The sequence below is a fragment of the Paroedura picta genome, chromosome 4 (genome assembly GCF_049243985.1).
Source record: "Paroedura picta isolate Pp20150507F chromosome 4, Ppicta_v3.0, whole genome shotgun sequence".
Taxonomy (NCBI): domain Eukaryota; kingdom Metazoa; phylum Chordata; class Lepidosauria; order Squamata; family Gekkonidae; genus Paroedura; species Paroedura picta.
The window spans coordinates 81,649,730-81,668,953 of NC_135372.1; the positions used below are offsets into that span (position 1 = coordinate 81,649,730).

Consider the following 19,224-nt stretch of genomic DNA (forward strand, 5'->3'; position numbering starts at 1 on the left):
CTGGAAATCCTGCCTGTACTTCTGGAAATCCTGCCTGTACTTCTGGAATCAATCTGAATAGGGCCAAATATTTACCACTGTCACCCAATCCCACTTGCAAGATCGCTATCAAACCATATAAAAGTAATGACAGCTCTTATTTTCACAGAACACTATGAAAAAACTGTAGTCATACAGAAGGAAAATTGGTTCTTTACAGTAGTGGTCCCCAACCTTTCTGAGGCTGGGGACCAGCAGGGCATCGGGCCACGTCCGTGCATCGGGCCGCGCGGACCACGCCCGCGCATCGGGCCACACCCGCACGGGCCGCACCCGCGCATCGGGCCGCCTGCGCATCGGGCCATGCCCGCGAATGCGCAAATGCGCGGCCCGGCCCTGATTCCCTCTCCCCGCCCTCCCACAGTAAGAAGCTTCCCGGGCAGCAAGCTTGTGGCCTGGGACGTTTTTTACTGCGGGGGGGGGGCGGGGAGAGGGAGCCGCGGCCCGGCACTTTGCCGTGGCCCGCAGGTTGGGGACCACTGCTTTACAGCATTGCCTAGAATTGGTTATGGAAACAAAGTCTGCTTTCAAATCCACAGAAGAAACCAGAACGGGCTCCCAAAAAAACTGTTAGGAAACTGGCTGTTCATAGTATGTGAAATTTACAGCCTCTCTGTTTAAATCTTTCATTCCTGAATTAATACAAAACAAGCCTATTCTACAACTACAGAACTACTATACACATTAAACTAATTGCATATTAAGCAACTTAATTAGTGGCATGATCTACTCTGAACATTTGTTGTCTATCAAGAAAATGTACAACTATGTGGTACTACCCTGCAACACAGAAAGCAACAAAGATGTGCCTTACTAAGGGCTGGGGACCAAAATAGGTGCTATGGCAGTATCATAGAATCATAGAGTTGGAAGGGGCCATACAGGCCATCTAGTCCAACACAGTTGTGCAGTTGTCTGAAACTGTGACAGTAGGCAGCCAATTTAAAGCTTGACACGTGGGTAGGTTTATCCATCCACCAACCAAGATTTCCTATTGTTTTTCTTCCTGTGGGGGTTCTACTCTGATGCCTTCCGAGAAAGGCAATGTGAGTCATTGGGTATCCCAACTCTTCCACCTATACTTCCTTCACAGCTTTAAAAAGGAAAGGATATTAACAAAGATTTTTATCTCCGACTTTCACCCCTTGTTTTGTACAGCCATTCAGTCTTCATTAACACTGACCAGTTCATCGAAAGCTGAAGCTTGCAATCCATAGATGCTATATTTAGACATTTATTTTAGATATTAATGCAAACAATCTGAAAGATTCTGACCCCTAGTATAAAAATAATTTATATGTACATTCCCATAGTAATACAAGTTTATACAGGGCTCTGTGATGGATTGTGGCAATAAAAACTTCACAGTTGACTAGATGTCAGATTCTTCCCTTTAGGACATGCAGCCCACTTACAACTATGTGCAAGCACCTAAAAGAAATTGTAACTGGCAGAAGGACCTGCTGTAGCCTGATATAATGGTATCATGAAGAAGTCATTTTTTGTCTTTTCCAGAAGTTTCATTCTCAACAGTTCACTCTTTTCCTTTGGTGATTACCTTTTTCCTGTACCATTCCAATTTGCTGGCTGTAGTAATATAGCAAAACTGACTCCACAGGATACAAGACAACACCTGCTATAGTTTCTGGATTGACACCCAGGGACAGAGATTACAGGAAGGGTAACATGTGGTTTAAAAGTCTCCATTTTCAATGACCTTGTTAGCTAACTTTGTCACCATACATGATGAGTGGCTTGCAAGCATTAGCTTCCATTTAAGTCCTGTATGGTAAATGACTAAGCAATTTTCCCCAGAATGCCTTGCAAGTGGAGAGATAATCAAAGTGCATCATTTCCCTATCAGAAGGCAAGTTATGAATTAGAGCTACTTGTAGAAGCCTCCTGACTGTGCATGCCATACAAGTATCCTGAAATATAGAGAGCAGTAATCTTACAGGAAGGGCCACCCTGATGCCCAAGAAATCACTAGCTTCACAGGTTGTGAAAATAACAGGATAAAGTTCCATCCGCCCACAGTTATCCATTTGATTTGGCTTGTAGCTCCTTCAGGTGTTTAGGTTTCCCATAATACATCATGTGATTATCCATGTAAGTTAGTATCTCAGTTGTTAAATACAGGACATCTGGATCACTTTGGTCATTTTCTTTGATATTATATAAATGCTGTAGCCCATCCTCTTCTATTAACATGGCACAGTATCTGGCAGCTGAAGAAAAACAGAGTTTGGTCATAAAAGATTCAGCACAAGCATAATAATACTATAGCAGAATTCGATCAAAGCTATTTAGAACAAATTTGCCAGTTTCCACGTTCTTTAATTCTTCATTTCATTGCATTCAAGATTGGTCTTTAGACACCAAGGAAACACACAAGAACTGAAGAACTGAACATGAACGTATTACTATTATTTTTTGTCAGAGAACAGAATGAATGTAAGGGCAACCCTGCTGGATCAGACAATCTAGCTCAGCATCCTGTGTAATTCAGTGGCCAACCAACAGCCCTCGCAGACAAAGAAGCCATGACCTCATTTCATGATGGTGCCTCTTAGCACTGGTATTCAGAGGTTTACCACCTCTGAACATGGATGTTTTTTTATCCACCTAGCTAGCAGCCCCCATGAACCTAATTCCCTTTAAAAGCCCCCTATGCTTGTGGCCATCACCTTGTTCACTGACAGTGAATCCAACAACTTAATTGCTCATTAAATAAAGCAGTACTTACTTCCTCTTGTCTACCCGCAATCTATTGCCTATTCAGTTCATTGAATGCCCTCAATTTCTAATATTATGGGAAAGGGTGAAAAAAGCTGTCAAGAATTTTAATGTTATTGTGAGAAATAAAGCTACAGATACAGAATACTGTGGCTCAGCTTAGTCAGAAAGTGGACTGCGTCTTGTCCTTCCATTTTGTTGCCAATTCACTCTTCTGCTTCCTGGGTTTGTTAACTCTGTAATTTCTTGTACAAAAATTATGGTTAGGGCTAATCTCCAAACCATGATTTGCTGACAAGGCAATAGCCAAAATGTGTACATTTTTGAAAGCTATGATTTGTAAAAGCCAGGAATAGAGAGGGAAACAGCAATAGGAAAGGAAAGGGGGAGCTAAACAAACAAAAATATGTTATCAATACATGAATTGAACAGCCATCACTCTGAACTCACAAAGTAATTTGGGATTTGGAATTAACATCTGAATCCTCAGTCAAAAATGTATTACTGTCTGCTTGAACAAGTGTCCTCTTCAAGGTGACCTGGAGAATCAGAGTCTTATTAAGTACAAAAGACAAGTACTTACGGGTTTTGCAGCAAATATGCAGGATAGCCCATGCTGCCCAGATTTGCACACCAGGTAGTGTAAAACAATCAAGTAATGGGTAGAATGGCTTGAGTGACCTATAGATTGGAGAAACACAAATAGACAGTTTGGAGTAATTATATGGGTTTGCTACATAACCACTGTTATCAGTACATAAGCTTCTTTATCCCATTCAATCGCACCATGCAGATCATCTGTAGAGATAATGGGGGGACATCACAATTGCATTGTGTCCTGTGTACACCGAACCCTCCACCAGCAGGACTTCATCTGGTAAGGTTTCACAGATAAAGGGACATTATGTTCTTCATACCATTGATCTTGAAGATTAGAGTTCTAGAGTTGTGTATCTGTATCACCAGGAGCAGGAAAGAAATGCATTAATAAAAGGCATCACAAGTTGAGGTTTCTTCTGTTTGCACTAGAAGAGGCAAACCCAAACTTTAAGGGACAGTTCACACAAACAGGGTGGACTTATTTCCTATTCCCAGACAATAAATTAGGAATTTTGTAACCATGGTTAAGAAATCATGCCCCTTTCTTCTCACTAACTTTCTCTGTCAAAAACCTAACCACCCATGTCCTTTACTTTGGTTGAACTGTGTATCAGTTCCAAACTTCATTTTGATTTAAGCTAACCAGGTTATCTCTTTGCCTGACTAGGAGAAAACTGAAAACACCTTCAAACTCTGACTAGGAGAAAACTGTAGGCTATTTAGCCAACATAAGGAAGTGCAGGACAGAATTTGCAATTGGGGGGGGGGGGGGAGAGCACGCAATACCAAAACTGCTCCTGTTGTATTAATCATGGTTAAAAGAGGCAGGGTGATTTATGTGGATTTATAGCATCCAGTAAATTTACTACTATCCAATAAAGACCCTGGAATCAAGATCATGTATTATTAGATTGGTGTTGACAAATATTTGAATTCTACATAGAACTTCATGTCTTACCACAACACATTAAAATCAGAGCCCAGTAGTACCTTTAAAAAGGTAAAGGTATCCCCTGTGCAAGCACCGGGTCATGTCTGACCCTTGGGGTGACGCCCTCCAGCGTTTTCATGGCAGACTCAATACGGGGTGGTTTCCCCAGTGCCTTCCCCAGTCATTACCGTTTACCCCCCAGTAAGCTGGGTACTCATTTTACCAACCTCGGAAGGATGGAAGGCTGAGTCAACCTTGTGCCGGCTGCTGGGATTGAACTCCCAACCTCATGGACAGACAGCTTCAGACAGCATTTCTGCTGCCTTACCACTCTGCACCACAAGAGGCTCTTTTAGTACCTTTAAGACGAACAAAGATTCATTCAAGGTGTGAGCTTTCGAGTGCAAGCACCCTTCGTCAGATTGACGAAGGATGCTTGCACTCGAAAGCTCACACCTTGAATGAATCTTTGTTCGTCTTAAAGGTGCTACTGGACTCTGATTTTATTGTGCTACTGCAGCCCAACACAGCTACTCATTGACTCAACACATTAAGTACTCTAAAAAATGCACCTAATGTGCCACAATGGACCAAGTGAGGCATACTTTATTCAGCTCCTGACAATATACAGGTTTTTTTAGAAGTGTATATTTTAATAAAATGAGTACCTATAGGCTGGCAGTGCTACCATCTTGCATTCTGGTGTTGGCCATTTCAAAAGGGCTGAGTGCTGTAACAGAAAGACGTGTCATGTTTTCAACAAACCTGCAAAATGTTCAAGAACAATATGGCACTTAAAGCTCTTTACCAGTTTCTCAATAAGGAGCCTTCTCTGTGTTTGACTTAATGTCCAAGCTTGCTCGCCTCTGGATAGTAAATTAGAAATAATCCCAGCAGAGAAGTAACAGACTTCCATCTCAGCGCTGTTCAACAATTCACTGATGTGATCCACAAAGTCCTTCTGCATTAACTTGGGATGCAGCTCTCTCACTTCTGCTACGTTGTTCTGTGACATAAAGGGGGGGAATACAATTATGAAAAACAAGATAGTCACAGCATACAATGTGATAGTAACTTACATGATTAATTTATGCAATTCCTTCTAAGAATTTACTAAGAATCAGAGGAATGTATTTGACTGTTTTATCAAGCCTTGAGCACGTAAAACTCATAGAAGAAGCCTAATAAAGCAAAAACACCTTTTCTGGACCACTTTTACCCTAATTATCAATGCCATATTTAAAGCATAGAGCTTTATAAAATACATTTGTAGCATGCAGCATTTCATTCTGCTCTTACCAGAAGGCCCAGCACTTTATGTTGCGTAGAGGAGTCTGCTGGAAATGACTGTCAAAAGAAATAAAGCCATTCAACTTATGTTATAAATATATTATAAACTAGTATAAAAAAGCTATTATGTCTACCTGTAAAACTCTCATAAAAAGCTTCAATCCTTTGTTGTCAATGAAGTGTCTACATGTCGTTGGGGCTTCATCTGTGAGATTCCAAAGGGCACTCAGAGTAAAATGGAATGTTGTGTCCAGTTCATTCTGATTAGTTTTCTGTTCAACTATTTCCAGAAGTTTCTATTTTTAAAAAATGGTATCATTATTAGCACAATATACAACAGCTAGATCTGCAAGGGAGAAGATAACACCCCTATACTCTGCAGCCTACTTTCTCTTATCTCCCAACACCTTCTCTTCCCCTCAACCAATCTTGCTGCCTTCCATCCTAACATTGCTGTCACTATTGCTTTATCACTCATTCTCTCCCCAACCATCCAGTCTCAGCTGATACTTAATTTTTTAAGACCTCGTTCCATGAGAATGCTAGGCTGATTTTGGTTAGCATCTTTTTAAGTTGGAATGTGGGCAATGGGAGAACATATCACTTTTGGGTTGGAAGGAGGTTATTCTGCCCAGTTTTTCTGAAAAGGTGACATTTTTTCCCTGGTTGTAGAGGCATCTCCCTTCCCATATCTGATAGAAAGTACATGCTACAACACTACACTTCCTACAACACTACATTCAACAAACTGATGACATACAACTCACCCCAACAACTATGTAGAATTCTGCAGTAAGCTGTGCTGCTTGTTCATCTGAAAGCTGATAAATCACAATTTTAGTATATTGTATGAAAGATCTCCAAAAAAGTAGACATCAGATAAAGTCAACATACCTTTAGTGCTAGGATAGAGATAATATTAACTGCAATTCTTTGTATATGTTGATTTTCCTGGTTACACAGCCACTGAACAACAAATTTGGCAGCTGCAAACCTGCAATTTGAGAGTATTTTCAGATCTATTCATTGCAATTCTTGAGCAAACAATACAACAATGGTTTCACTGTAAGAAGATGTAAGCTCTATGACTAGAAGGGCAATTTCAGCTATGAGCAGCCTGTTGCCTAAAAGCAAAGCAATCCAAATTTCCTGCCTTGATGAAACACAAAAGAATAATCAGGCTGACCTTAGAAGTGTTTTTAATTATTAAACATTCTGAGATTGGAGCTACGCACAAGAACAGGTTCAGACGTCAACCAAACACTGGCAAAGAGATATTTAAGATCAATATTCTTCTCTAGAAATGTGAAGGCCCAGAAAGGAGGGAATGGGGGCCCAGAAAACTGCAGCATTTTTTTCTTTCTCCAAGGACTTTTTTCCGTTTTTCTCCAAAAAAAATGTACAGGAGCTTGGACAAACAGCTCTTATGAAATATCATTTCTTTTGGATTGAATAAGATGCTTCTTAAGGCAGCATTTTTTGCACTTGAAATGTATAGCATGAAAGAATCTGACGACTTTCTCAATTTTTTTCCAAAGGGAGCACTAGAATAAGCCTTTTACACTGCGACAAATACAACATTCAATAAACTTTTATTTCAATGTAAATCTTGGCCACTATTAATATGTCATGTATTTAATGATAGTTCATTACTACATTTTTCAGTGTGTTCAATGTAATATAGTTTAGCTTAATATTCAAACTTGGAAGTCCTTCATATTGAGACCCTGAGACTGCCTGAATACATTCTTTTGCTTAATACAGATTTTTTCCTACCGTCAAGTTTTATTTTTCCTCCCCCTCAGCAAAACTGAAAGTTATCTGTGCTACGACAGCACATGGTACAGCAGTTTACAACTCCTTGGTCGAGTACTGTAATTTCTCTTATAGAAAATATATAATTACCTCTTAAAATCCAATGCTATTTTGTAAGTTAAGTTATAAACAAGTAATTTTATTTAATTTAGGCAGTAAAATAATGTTGGGTTTGAGAGGAAGAAGAGTTGGTTCTTATATGCTGCTTTTCTCTACCCGAAGGAGTCACAAAGTGGCTTACAATCTCCTTCCCTTTCCTCTCCCCACAACAGACACCCTGTGGGGTGGGTGAGGCTGAGAGAGCCCTGATATTACTGCTTGGTCAGAACAGCTTTATCAGTGCTGTGGCAAGCCCAAGATCACCCAGCTGGTTGCATGCGGGGGAGCACAGAATCCAACCCAGCTCACCAGAACAGAAGGCCACACTCCTAACCAATACACCAAGCTGAAAAGTAATGCATATAGTTGTTATCCCCCAAATTTCCATTTTTACTTAAAAAGGGAACCTGTGGTTACAAAACATCTGGACATTTTATGTTTCTATACATCTCAACAGGGTAACAGCAGCAGACACTTTAGCATAATGCTTCCCTTACTTCTGATACTTACTACAATGCTTCCCTTACTTCTGATACTTACTACAAGGCATCTAAACTGCCTTCCACTGGCTCAGTACTCTCTAACTTAAGAAGCACTGACACACAAAGGTATCAAAGCAGAGCCTTGTGGCACACTACCTTAAGATATATCTAATAATATGTTCCAGAAATGAACCAGGGATCTTATGCAAAAAAAAAAAAAAAAAGACCCTTGAGCTTCCGGTCCTCCAGTCACATGCATAGAGTTCACTCTCACCCAGAATGAACAGTGACAGAAGCTTCCTCTCAGTTCTACACCTCAGCTGCTGACTCCCACTTGCATCTTAGCTTGTGTACTAAGTCTGATTTAAATCATGAGACAAGTCAAGTGAAAAATCTTTTAGCCATACAGCTTTTCACAAAGGTACTATTATACTTCAACCAGACTCTCCTCTGCTATGGAAGCAACACTAACAAGGCACACAGACTCTTTGCTTGCTGTGCACATAAGTGAACCAACTCGTTTAAAACATGACAATGCAGTGCACAGAAAACCCACCAGCAAATCAGGTTTTACCCTGACATCTGAGGGCAGTTCTCAACCAAAACTTCTATTGCTAATCCTGATGGGAATAGAAGAAAAAGGACACTTTTGAACGCATTTCTGAAAAAGTGGGCACAGGAAAGAGCAACATAATAGTAAAAGCAACATAATCTGGTGGACAAATTCAAAAATTCAATGAACCACATTGCCATAGTACTGCAGTCGCCTGACATGATCCTACATTATTTAACTTGCCTGTTAAATGGAACATCTTGCAGGATCCTGACACTAGATAAAGAAAGAAGGCAATTCTTCTGTAGCTGTATGGAGAAAGAAAGCATAATAGAAAATGGAATATATATATATAACTTTCAGTGGGAAGACAGGAGTGATTTTCACCATGTTTCATCTTCTACTGCAGATGTACTTCCATTTCCACATTGTTCCTAGAGTTCTAGTGAATCCTGGGGGCAAAGCTGGATTGGGGGGAGGGGGGATCAGTAAAAAATCTCCCTTCCCTGCTGTCAGAAAACCACTGAAGACTCCAAACCCCTCCAAGCGTATGACAATGTCCTATACGGATCTATTATGGTGGTAACAAAACCAGAAGCAAAAGTCAAGGCTGCAAAGAGTCTGGGAAGAGTATACTACACAACTGAATCAGGGCTACAGATACTAATTTTTAAAGCTATCAGAAATAGAGGGAAATCCATATGAACTTTCTGTCATCATCTGGCCCACTTCACTCAACAAAGCTCTTACTAGTAAGTTTTTGTGATGGCAAAGAACTGTTGGTATGCTCATTATTATGAATGGATGGATTTTAACTAAGACCTTCTACATACCCATACCTGCTGCTGTTCAGGAAAGGTTTCCATGGCCTTCAGAAGCAGCTGGATTACACTGGACAGCAGGCGGACAGGCATGCCTGCTGCAAGGCCTTGCCTAGTTAAGTTCAGGGCACAGGCACTAGCAGTCAGCTGTACTGCCAAGTCCAGAGGGTGATTCCTCATTCCAATAATCACAAGCTGCAATGGAAAACAGAGGAAAGACTAATGTAAAGCAGAACAAAAATGCAATGCAGAGATCAGGCGTATCAGAATAAGCAGCTCTTTATGGCATCTGAGTACAAATAACACACAAATTAGATTTAAGTCGAAGGAAAAATACCATGGTATTTGGTTCCAAAAATTCAAATAAATGATACCTATCAAGCATAAGTGCAACCCTATATTTCACATACAATTGATTATTTTAAACTGATAGATTTTACCTTTAGGATTTCAGGCTTCGTAATTCTCATAAAACATGTCTGAGTAAAAAGGTGGAAAAAGGCTTCTTTCACAAAGCATGCCCTTTCACTGTAACGTTTCAATGCTTCCGAAATCTGGTTTTCATTTTCTCCTCCTGATACCTAATGATAAATGAAAAAAATCTGTTATGTTTACTGGGCTCAGAATTCATTATGTTCCTAGTACACTGAGTAATGTAATCCCCTCACTAAAAATCATGTTAAGTAGTACAGTACATGAGGTATGTTACAAGGGCTAGAGAATGTGGAACTGCAGGCTTCAGATTCTTTCCAACTCTCCTGCAGCACACAGATACTTCAAAAGGATAAGAACATGAATGCCACTAGGCTGTGCTGGCTTACCTCAAATGATCTCACACAGCCACACACTAGCCTGGGCCTAATCAGAAGCCTAGGCAAAAATGGTTCCTCCATACCATGGTACTCTTCTCAAGAGTTTATCCCACTGCTTTCCCACTTGGTTTACTAACTAAACGCACTGCAATCAATGCCATGTATGGAGACAAGGTAATGGTGGCACGGTTCTTCCTTGCCAAGCAAGCCACAGATTGCTGCATGGAAAGGGATTGTTTGTTGCTATAAACACAGAAGAAATAATAATGTGTTCTGACTGGACATTTTTGGGTTTATTCAATTCTCACACAGCTGCAAGAGAAAATATTAAGGGGAAACTACTTGGCAAGTGATTCCATTTCTGTGGAGGGGGGGTCAGTGGAAGGCAGTTTAGATGCCTTGTAGTAAGTATCAGAAGTAAGGGAAGCATTATGCTAAAGTGTCTGCTGCTGTTACCCTATTGAGATGTATAGAAACATGAAATGTCCAGACTTATTTTGTGCATGCACACAAATTAGCCCCTTTTACTTACTTAATTTTAACAGACTTTAGTGCCATTCCTATTTAGAAGATTAAGAGAGGCTTGAAAGTTTCAGCTCAAGATTAATGGCAAGTCAGCACATAGAAATATATTTCCAGTCAAGCACAAAGCATATCTTCATTTGCAATCTTAACCCAGGGAATAATTAAAAATTCAAACCTTCAAGGTTCCTTCTCCCGAAAGAAACTCTGTATATCCTGCTTCAGTACCCAGCAACCCCACAAACCGCATTGTAGGTCGCTGTCTGACAAATGCTTCTACAGCTTCATCGGTAATATATTTACTCCCAGAAATGTCCAATGATACAAGGTCTTGCAGGATGTCCTTCTCTCCTAACAGACGAAAAGGTATATCCGATCGGGAATGCTGTTCATCCGAGATATCAAGATGATTTAGATGCTTCAGCTCTCTCATGACATCCAAAAACTTTGGCGTGGGCATACTCAAACGTTTCAAACCGTGCATAGTGAGAGATCTAAGTCTATCCTTGCAAGCAACAAGTACAGTTATGTCTGAGACAGAAGTGCTGGATATATCCAGACTTTCTAGTCTTGGCAAGGAGGCAACCTCTGCTAAATCTTCATCACGGAAGGCCACATTGGTAATGCTCAACGAACGAAGACCGGAGAGCTGGCTAAAGCACCTTTCATAAGGATTTGTAGGGGAAAGAGTTAACGAGTCCAAGACAAGGCACTGAAGGTTGCTCTGGATCCATACACTGCTACCCAAGCCACTCACAACATCGGAAACAGTAACAGCTTCGTTCATCCCTGCAGCATCAAGCTCTATTAGTTTGTGATGGCAGAATGCCTGCTGAAAGGCCTGGGCAGAGATCTTTGCTTTGCGAATGTAAGCTTGCCTCAAACGCATTTGATTGCCTCGGAAAATGCCCACTGTCCCATCATTCAACAGCTCTTCAGGAAAAGAAAACAAGATTTTGTCAAACATAGCCATCTTACTGGCAAATGGTTTTTTGTCTGCAAGACGTATTAGTGAAATGGACAACATCAAAACAATAATAAACGCTATGTAGAATGTATTATTATTTCAAATTTATTTCCTACCACTCCCGAAGCCAGTTTGTGGCGGGTTACAACAACAGTCCACAACACTAAAAACCCCAATAAGGCCCCATTAAAAATTAATACAAAGGACATAAATTACAGAGAAAATGAGAAATGCAACATGGTGGTATTATAAGTCATCTACCCTCCCTCTAACACCATTCACAACGGGAGGGGGGGTATGAGAGGGAACATGACTATGCACCATTAGATATTTGCTTCTTAATAAAGGGGGGGCTGCAACTGATTTTCTCTCTGCCCTCAACCATAACCCTGGCCTCAATAATATGGCCTCAACCATAACCCTGGCAGAAGAGCTCCGTCTTGCAGGCCCTGCAGAACATCAAAAGCCCCTGCAGGGCCTGCAGCTCATTCCACCAGGTGAGGGCCAGGATCAAAAAGTCCCTGGCCCTGGTCAAGGCCAGGCAAGCTTCTCTGTGGCCGGGAAAAACCAGCAAGTTGGTACCCACAGAGTGCAGAGCTCCGTGGAGGGCATAAAGTGACAGGGGGTCCCTCAGGTGTGGGTCCCAGACTGCAAAGAGCCTTAAAGGTCAAAAACAAAACCTTAAACCAGATTTGGGCAGCAACTACGTCAACACAGGCTGGATGGGGGCCCTCCAAGGTGTTCCTGTGAGGACCCTAGCAGCTGCATTTTGCACTAGTTACAATTTCTGGGTTAGGAACAAGGGCAGGCCAGCATAGAGTGAGTTACAGAAATTCAACCTGGAGGTGACCGTTGCATGGATCACCATGGCCAGGTGTTCAGAGGATAGATAGGGAGCTAATAGACATGCCTGGTGAAGATGGAAAAAATGCCTGGCAGACTACTCTCTTGGCTTGTGTCTCCATAGTCAGCAAGGCATCTATGGTCACTCCCAAATTCCTGGCCTTACAATAGTAAGTTGTGTCTCGGCCACAGCGGGTAAGCATGCTTCCTGTTCTGCCTTCCTACTAACCAGCCACAGGATGTCCGTCTTGGTGGGGTTGAGTTTCAAGGCAACTCTGCTCAAGCCATCCAGCCACGGCTTCCAAACATCTGGTGAATAGTTCGGGGGGGGGGGGGAAATCTGGGCGGCCGTCCATGAGGAGATAGAGCTGGGTGTCTTAGGCATATTGATGACAACCCAGCTCAAAACTCTGAACCAGCTGGGCAAGAGGGCACATAAAGACGTTAAAAAGCGAGGGAGAGTGCACCACACCCTGAGACACTCCGCTAGGGAGTCGACCCATACCCCATATCCCAGTCACTGCAAGATGGTGAGCCAATAACTCATGGTCAACCACAACAAAGGCAGCCAACAAATCTAACAAAATGAGTACGGCCAACCTGCCCTGATCCAGCTGGCACTGGAGATCATCCATCAGTGCAACCAGCACCATCTCCACCCTGTAGCCAGGACAGAAGCCAGACTGATATGAATCATAAGCTGAAGTTTCATCCAAGCATGTCAGGAATAAATTGGTAAATGCTGTAACATGTATACAGCATTTAACATAAGGAAATTGACATGCATTTTCTTATTTCGCATAATATATTCCTTTTTCCTGATGGGAAGAGAAGAGCTAAGCAGAATATTGACTCTTCACTGGCTGCTTTTCCCTGGAAATCAGCATTGCTAAAAAACATGATGGAGATACCAACTTGTTGCCTAAGCCATGATGCTTACTTTTAGTCAGTTCCTTGGCCCTGGAAAACTTATTGTTGTTTACAAGAATGCATACTTCAGGCATAAAAAAAGATACTCTTCCCTGGACCTTCAGATCATAGAAGCAGGCTATATTTACAAAGTAAGATGTTCTCATTTAATATTACACTAAGGATCCCAATGCTATATTATTGCTAGCCTGAAAGAAGTCTTACCCCGATACGCCATCGTTTCCAGTAATCGATCAGCCACTTCTTGAGGAAGCCTTTCTGACTCTTTCAGGCATAATGAGCCATCTGGCCTTTCTACACAAAATTTTTCTAAATCAGCAACTAAGGCATTCAAGCAGATATCGACTAGAGAATATGGAGATGCTTCAGCCTGCAACCACAGAGAAATAATGTATCAGCAGGAAAATAAGCAGTAGAGAGGAATAACCAGAATTATTAAATTGTAACCAAATTATGGCAACCCCTCATAACATTGTCAAGGCAAGAGATGAGCAGAAGTAGTTTGCCATTGCCTTCTTTCATATGGCGCACCTCCTCTACTCTGGTGGACTTCCATCCAAATACTAACCATGGCCAACCATGGCAGGGGCTCATGGGAATTGTAGTCCATGAACATCTGGAGGACCACAGGTTGACTACCCCTGCCTTAGGGGCCTCCCATCCAAAAACTACCCAGGGCCAATCCAATACAGCTTTCGAGAACTGGTGAGATCCAGCTAGGCTGGCCTACTCAGGTCAGGGCAAGAAAATCAGGTAATCCCAGACCCTTTGAAATACTCCCTGTACCTGTTCAGGAGTCCATCTTCTTTAAACCTTTATAAAGAATCCTAGCAACTAGTTCATAACTGTCTCTGGCACAAATTCTACCCCACCCGCTATATCATTCCATTGCTAACCACCCACCCCACCCCCAGAAGCTTCTACTCATCCATACTATCAAAAGCCAGATTCTCTCCTGATCTCCTAAAACAGTGGTCCCCAACATTTTTATCACCAGGGACCGGTCAATTCTTGATAATTTTACTGAGGCCCGGGGGGGGGGTAGTCTTTTGCTGAGGGACGTCGCCACCGCCTGAGCCCCTGCTCTGCTAGCTTTCCTGCCGGTGCCCCTGACTTCCCGCCAACCGCTGGGAGGTGCTGCCAGCGGCAGCCTCACAGTGCCATGCCGAGGAGGAGCCCCAGCCATGGTGGCTGCCGGAGAGCACCAAAGCTGAGCTGGCAGCAGAGTGGCAGGGCAGCCCCCGAGGCAGCAGCTGGGGAGGAGGTCAAGGAGGAACAGCGGCCAGGTACCAACTGATCCACAGACCGGTCCCGGTCCCCGGACCGAGGGTTGGGAACCACTGTCCTAAAACACAGTCAACCTATTTAGCCACCCACTCCCTCAAATCTTAACATGGACCTAGCATTCCCTCACACACCATCGTTGCTCACTATCTTTCCCAAACACTTTAACCATGTCTCTGTAACTTCCTATTGTATCTTAAAAAAAAAAATCAAATACAGCAGCACTTCGAAGACCAACAACGTTTTCCAGGGTATAAACTTCTGTGACTCAAAACTCATTTTGTCAGATATTGGACCCTGGAAAATTGTTGGTCTTTTTAAACTTGTTTTGGCTCCCTAGTATTGTTCTACTACAATAGACTAGCGCTGCTACCCACAGGTTCCTATCTTGCAAGTAGATCAATTCCTATCTAACACCGGAGGGAGGAGCCTTTACCCACGCAATTGATTGGACCTTGCTGTTGAGCACCCTCTCTTTGTAACTCCACTCCCCCACCTTTCTGATACGAACACAGGAACATCGACCTCCTGGATGCACACCTTCACGTCTCGAATTAAGTGACCTCTGGCTCACGACAGCTACCTGGAATAAGCTTTGCTCGTCTTTTTAATGGGCACCTGGGCAGACTCTAGTTTTACTTTCCTGCTTTCTAAAGCACCACCGGCTGCTAACAGCGTAAAGGGACGAAGGCAGCCAGGCGTCTCACCCCCCCCCCCGCCCCGCGCCCCGCGCCCCGCGCCCCGCGCCCCGCGCCGATCAAGCCAAGCGGGCAGAATGTGCCTCTTTGGACATGGTTGCCCCACCAACCATCCGTGCAGCGCCTCTGCCCAACTGCGCGGCGCTCGGCTTCCTCTACTCCTTCCGATTCCCATTGTCTCCTCCCTGCCTTTCTTCCCCTTCTCTTTCCACTCGGCCGCGCCACCTTCCTTTTGCTTAGGTCTCGCTAACTCACCTGCACCGCAGGGCAATCCCCGCAAATCGTGAGTGGGGCTCGCTGCCGGTTCTGAATATGTAGGAATCGCACCATCGCAAAGAACCGGTCTAAACGCTACAAGAATGAGGAAAGACCGAACCAACCGGAAGCACCACCGCACGGAACTGCAAAAAAAGAGCACGTTTTACCGCCCTAGAGCTGAAGCTAGAGCGCACGCGCATCCAGAGACAGCCGCGTCGATTGGGCCGTCGGGGACGCCGGCTGATTTTCAAGACCTGGAGCGGGGCTCTGCTTCCCCCCCGTTCTTGCGTCATTTCTTATTTGTAAATCTGCGCTTTGTGATTTGAAGTGTCCCTGGCCTCGCTCATTTACTGCTAAAATGGCCGTGGAACTCAGCAAGGTCAGAGATGTTACCAACATGCAGTACAGAAAGTATCTTCCTTTGTTAAAGGGACACGATTACTGATGGTGTTCTTGTAGAGAAGAAACCCCAGTATGGACACACCTGGGCTGCTTCTGACGCGTGGCACATATTTATTTATTATATTTATATACCACCCTCCCGAGGCTCAGGGCAGTTTACATGAAACTGTAATAAAAAACAATACAGATAACATAAATTGAACAATAAAGAGTCATGACAGGAGAACAGTAACATAATAGAACATAGTGCGAACATCCAATTTTTACTGTAACATACTGACGGCCCCGTAGAATGGACATGTAGGTGGTGGTTCTCATGGGAGGGGGGCTCAGGCCAATGGGAAGTGATTCAATTCAGGTCGACCTCAACCAAAAGCCTGGGGGAAGAAGCTCCCTTTTGTAGGTCATATGGATATGCTCAGGCAGGGTAAGGATCACTCCACAAAAATGGCTGCAGCTTATGACAGGGTGGCTGGAACTGCTGGCTGGCTGGAACTGCTGGAATGGTACAGGCACAAACATAATACATGCATTTCTTCCCCAGAAATGATCACCTGTGGTGCTAATGCATATGCATACAGCTGTGACACATTCAGATTTGCCCAAACCATTTGCAGAGATTAGTGCTGTTTTGCAGGATACTTTAAGCAAGACGTTAAGTGTTGGCCTACGGTCTCTGTGAAATTCATGCCGTCTGATCCTATGTATCCTGGGCTGATTATCTGAGATGTGTTGGAATTTGCAAGATATGTAGTATGCATGATTCAAAAGGATATGAAAAATATCTCACAGAGGACAGCAGAGGATGTGTGTATGCAGTATATATCAGGAACTTCCTGATGCTTTACAAATTATCTTCTCCAGTGTCATGATTGGCTCATTTGAGACTTCCTGCTTCCTCCTTGCTTGCCTCCAGAACCGAAGAATGACTGAAGACAAGTTAGACATTTAGTTACATCTCTCTTGAGGAGCATAGTTTTTATCTTCTTAATAAAACTATTTTTAAACTGTCTGATGCTTTACTCCTCTTTACATATTCAGACTCTGCCAACAAGATGAGCATGCGGAGGCACCATTCAAGTGGCTTCATTCCTCTTGGCTGACAAGTACCAGAACTTGGTGTTTGGAGGGAGTACTCAATCTGTCATATTTGTTCCATAGGTACCACTAGTCCCTTTCCCTTCCCTCCACTAAACGTTATAATGAAGCTGCTGCTTTTCAGTTGATTCTAGTGAGCCTGTGGATGTTCTAATCTAAATAGTTATTTGGAGACAGCAAACAGTTTGAAACTCAACTCAAACAAGGAGTCAATCTGCTCTAGAAGATGAAACAATCAGGTTTAATCAGACAAAGAGTCTTCACTTTAAAGATTAAGAAATCTATTGTGGCTCTTGTAAACCAGAGTCCACTTTGCTAGATGCACAAAGTGTTATATTATTAAGTTGGCTCAAAACAATCAATACTGAAAGCAGGGAGTGGGGTCTATTACAAAGACATTAGAAGGCCTAGGTTTCCAGGATGAGGTATGCAACATTACATTGCAGAGCACAAATCAAAACAAAATCTAATCAAAAGTAAATAATCCACTCAATGTGTGGACCACTTCCAGTTGCTGTTAGATCAGTGTACATAAAACACTTGCTTTTTATAGAAGCAAACTACCCCAGATTAATAGTGAGTCCAAATACGGATCCAATCCAGCAGCTTTTGATAGAATTCTCCCCACTAAACTTTTCTGCTGAAATCTCATCAGCATGGCACAACCTATGACACAACCTCAACACCACAGGGGCAAAAAAATTATTCCCTCAAACCTGTAGAAAACAAAATGGGGGGGGGGGGAGCAGCATTGAAGTAATGATTGGTTAAATCCTCAAGCCAACAAAACTGATCCAACTAACCAAAACAGTATCAGAAATAGTACTGGATCATCACTCATAAAAATATGATTACCAATGAGCACATGTGCTTTTCTATTCAGAGAGTAGGCACTGGGGGACCCAGGCTGAAATCCTCACTCTGCTGTGGAAGCTTGCTGGGTAACCATGGGCCAGTCATGTATTTGCAGCCTAACCTATCCCACATTGTTGTTGTGAAAGTAAAATGGAGGAGGGGAGAACATTCTTAGCTACTATGGGTTCCTGTAATATTTGCCAATATTTCTTGTGGTACTTTATCCTTTTAAGGCACTGCACTAGTTAACTCTGGTAGCATAAGATGGTGGAATAGCATTTCTTTAGTTTTAACCTTTACTGTAAACCGCTGCAAAGAGAGTTTCAAGAACGGTAGGTAAGAAATTAAAATAATAACAGTAGTAGTAGTAGTAGTAGTAGTAGTAGTAGTAGTAGTAGTAGTAGTACTTCTGGACAGGTAAAAACAATGCTTTTATACCATGGCTTATCACTGTCCAAACAAGTCTCAAAGTGGCTTATAATCGCCTTCCTATCAACACAACAGACATAGAGAGAGCTCTGACAAGACTGCTTGGTCAGAACAGTACTTTCAGGACTGTGACTGGCACAAGGTCACACAACTGGCTGCATGTGGAGGAACGAGGAATCAAACCCATCTTGCCAGATTAGATGCCGCTGCTACACCACCCTGGCTCTTCTAGAGAGAAAATCAAACATACAACACAACTTTAAATAGAGAACAGGGTGAACGCGTATGGCACTTTGGATGAATATAAACAACAGACTTTATAATAGAGAACATTAGGCACTTTGCTGTGTGCCTTCTCTCACAGTTCAGAATCCATCTCTCCTCTTTTCTTCCCCTCAACCACCCACTGCCCATGTTGGCAGTTTAGAATCCTTTTTCTCTATTCCACACCTCCCCCTCTGCACTGTCAATCACTTTTCCTTGGGCTATACAACTTGGAATCATTGCAGTCACATACTCTCAACTTCACCTACCGCACAGGATAGTTCTGGGGCCAAAATGAAGAAGAGGAGAACGTTCTAAGCCACTATGGGTACCCATTGTGGAGAAGAGTGGGATATAAAAGGCACCATGCTTTGCAGTTACATGAGTAAGTTCAGGGGACACTAGAGCTCAAGAGATCCCCTTAAAACTTAATTCAATGATTTAAACACTTCTGTTTTCACAGTAAAAAAAAAACATTTTATTGTGTCTAAACTGC

At 42.7% G+C, this 19,224-nt stretch overlaps 1 protein-coding gene across 5 annotated transcripts; it reads right to left on the reverse strand.

Annotated features, from left to right (window-relative positions):
• Positions 1–1,260: 1,260 nt before the first annotated feature.
• LOC143835674 (protein zyg-11 homolog B-like) lies at positions 1,261–17,029 on the reverse strand. 5 transcript variants are annotated; one of them, XM_077333709.1, is made up of 15 exons: positions 16,873–17,020; positions 15,678–15,823; positions 13,645–13,810; positions 10,879–11,633; positions 9,807–9,947; positions 9,379–9,561; positions 8,789–8,853; positions 6,491–6,590; positions 6,364–6,417; positions 5,731–5,892; positions 5,606–5,653; positions 5,115–5,312; positions 4,975–5,036; positions 3,359–3,456; positions 1,261–2,267 (listed from the first exon to the last, which is right to left on the reverse strand). In XM_077333709.1, exons 2-15 carry the CDS (start codon positions 15,750–15,752, stop codon positions 2,077–2,079), a joined length of 2,298 nt encoding a protein of 765 aa, XP_077189824.1. In that variant the 5' UTR covers positions 15,753–15,823; positions 16,873–17,020; the 3' UTR covers positions 1,261–2,076. The 5 variants fall into 5 exon arrangements, with proteins under 5 accessions (XP_077189824.1, XP_077189826.1, XP_077189827.1 ...); XM_077333711.1 differs by having other exon boundaries at positions 9,385–9,561; positions 16,873–17,015; XM_077333712.1 differs by lacking the exon at positions 5,606–5,653 and having other exon boundaries at positions 16,873–17,029.
• Positions 17,030–19,224: the final 2,195 nt, after the last annotated feature.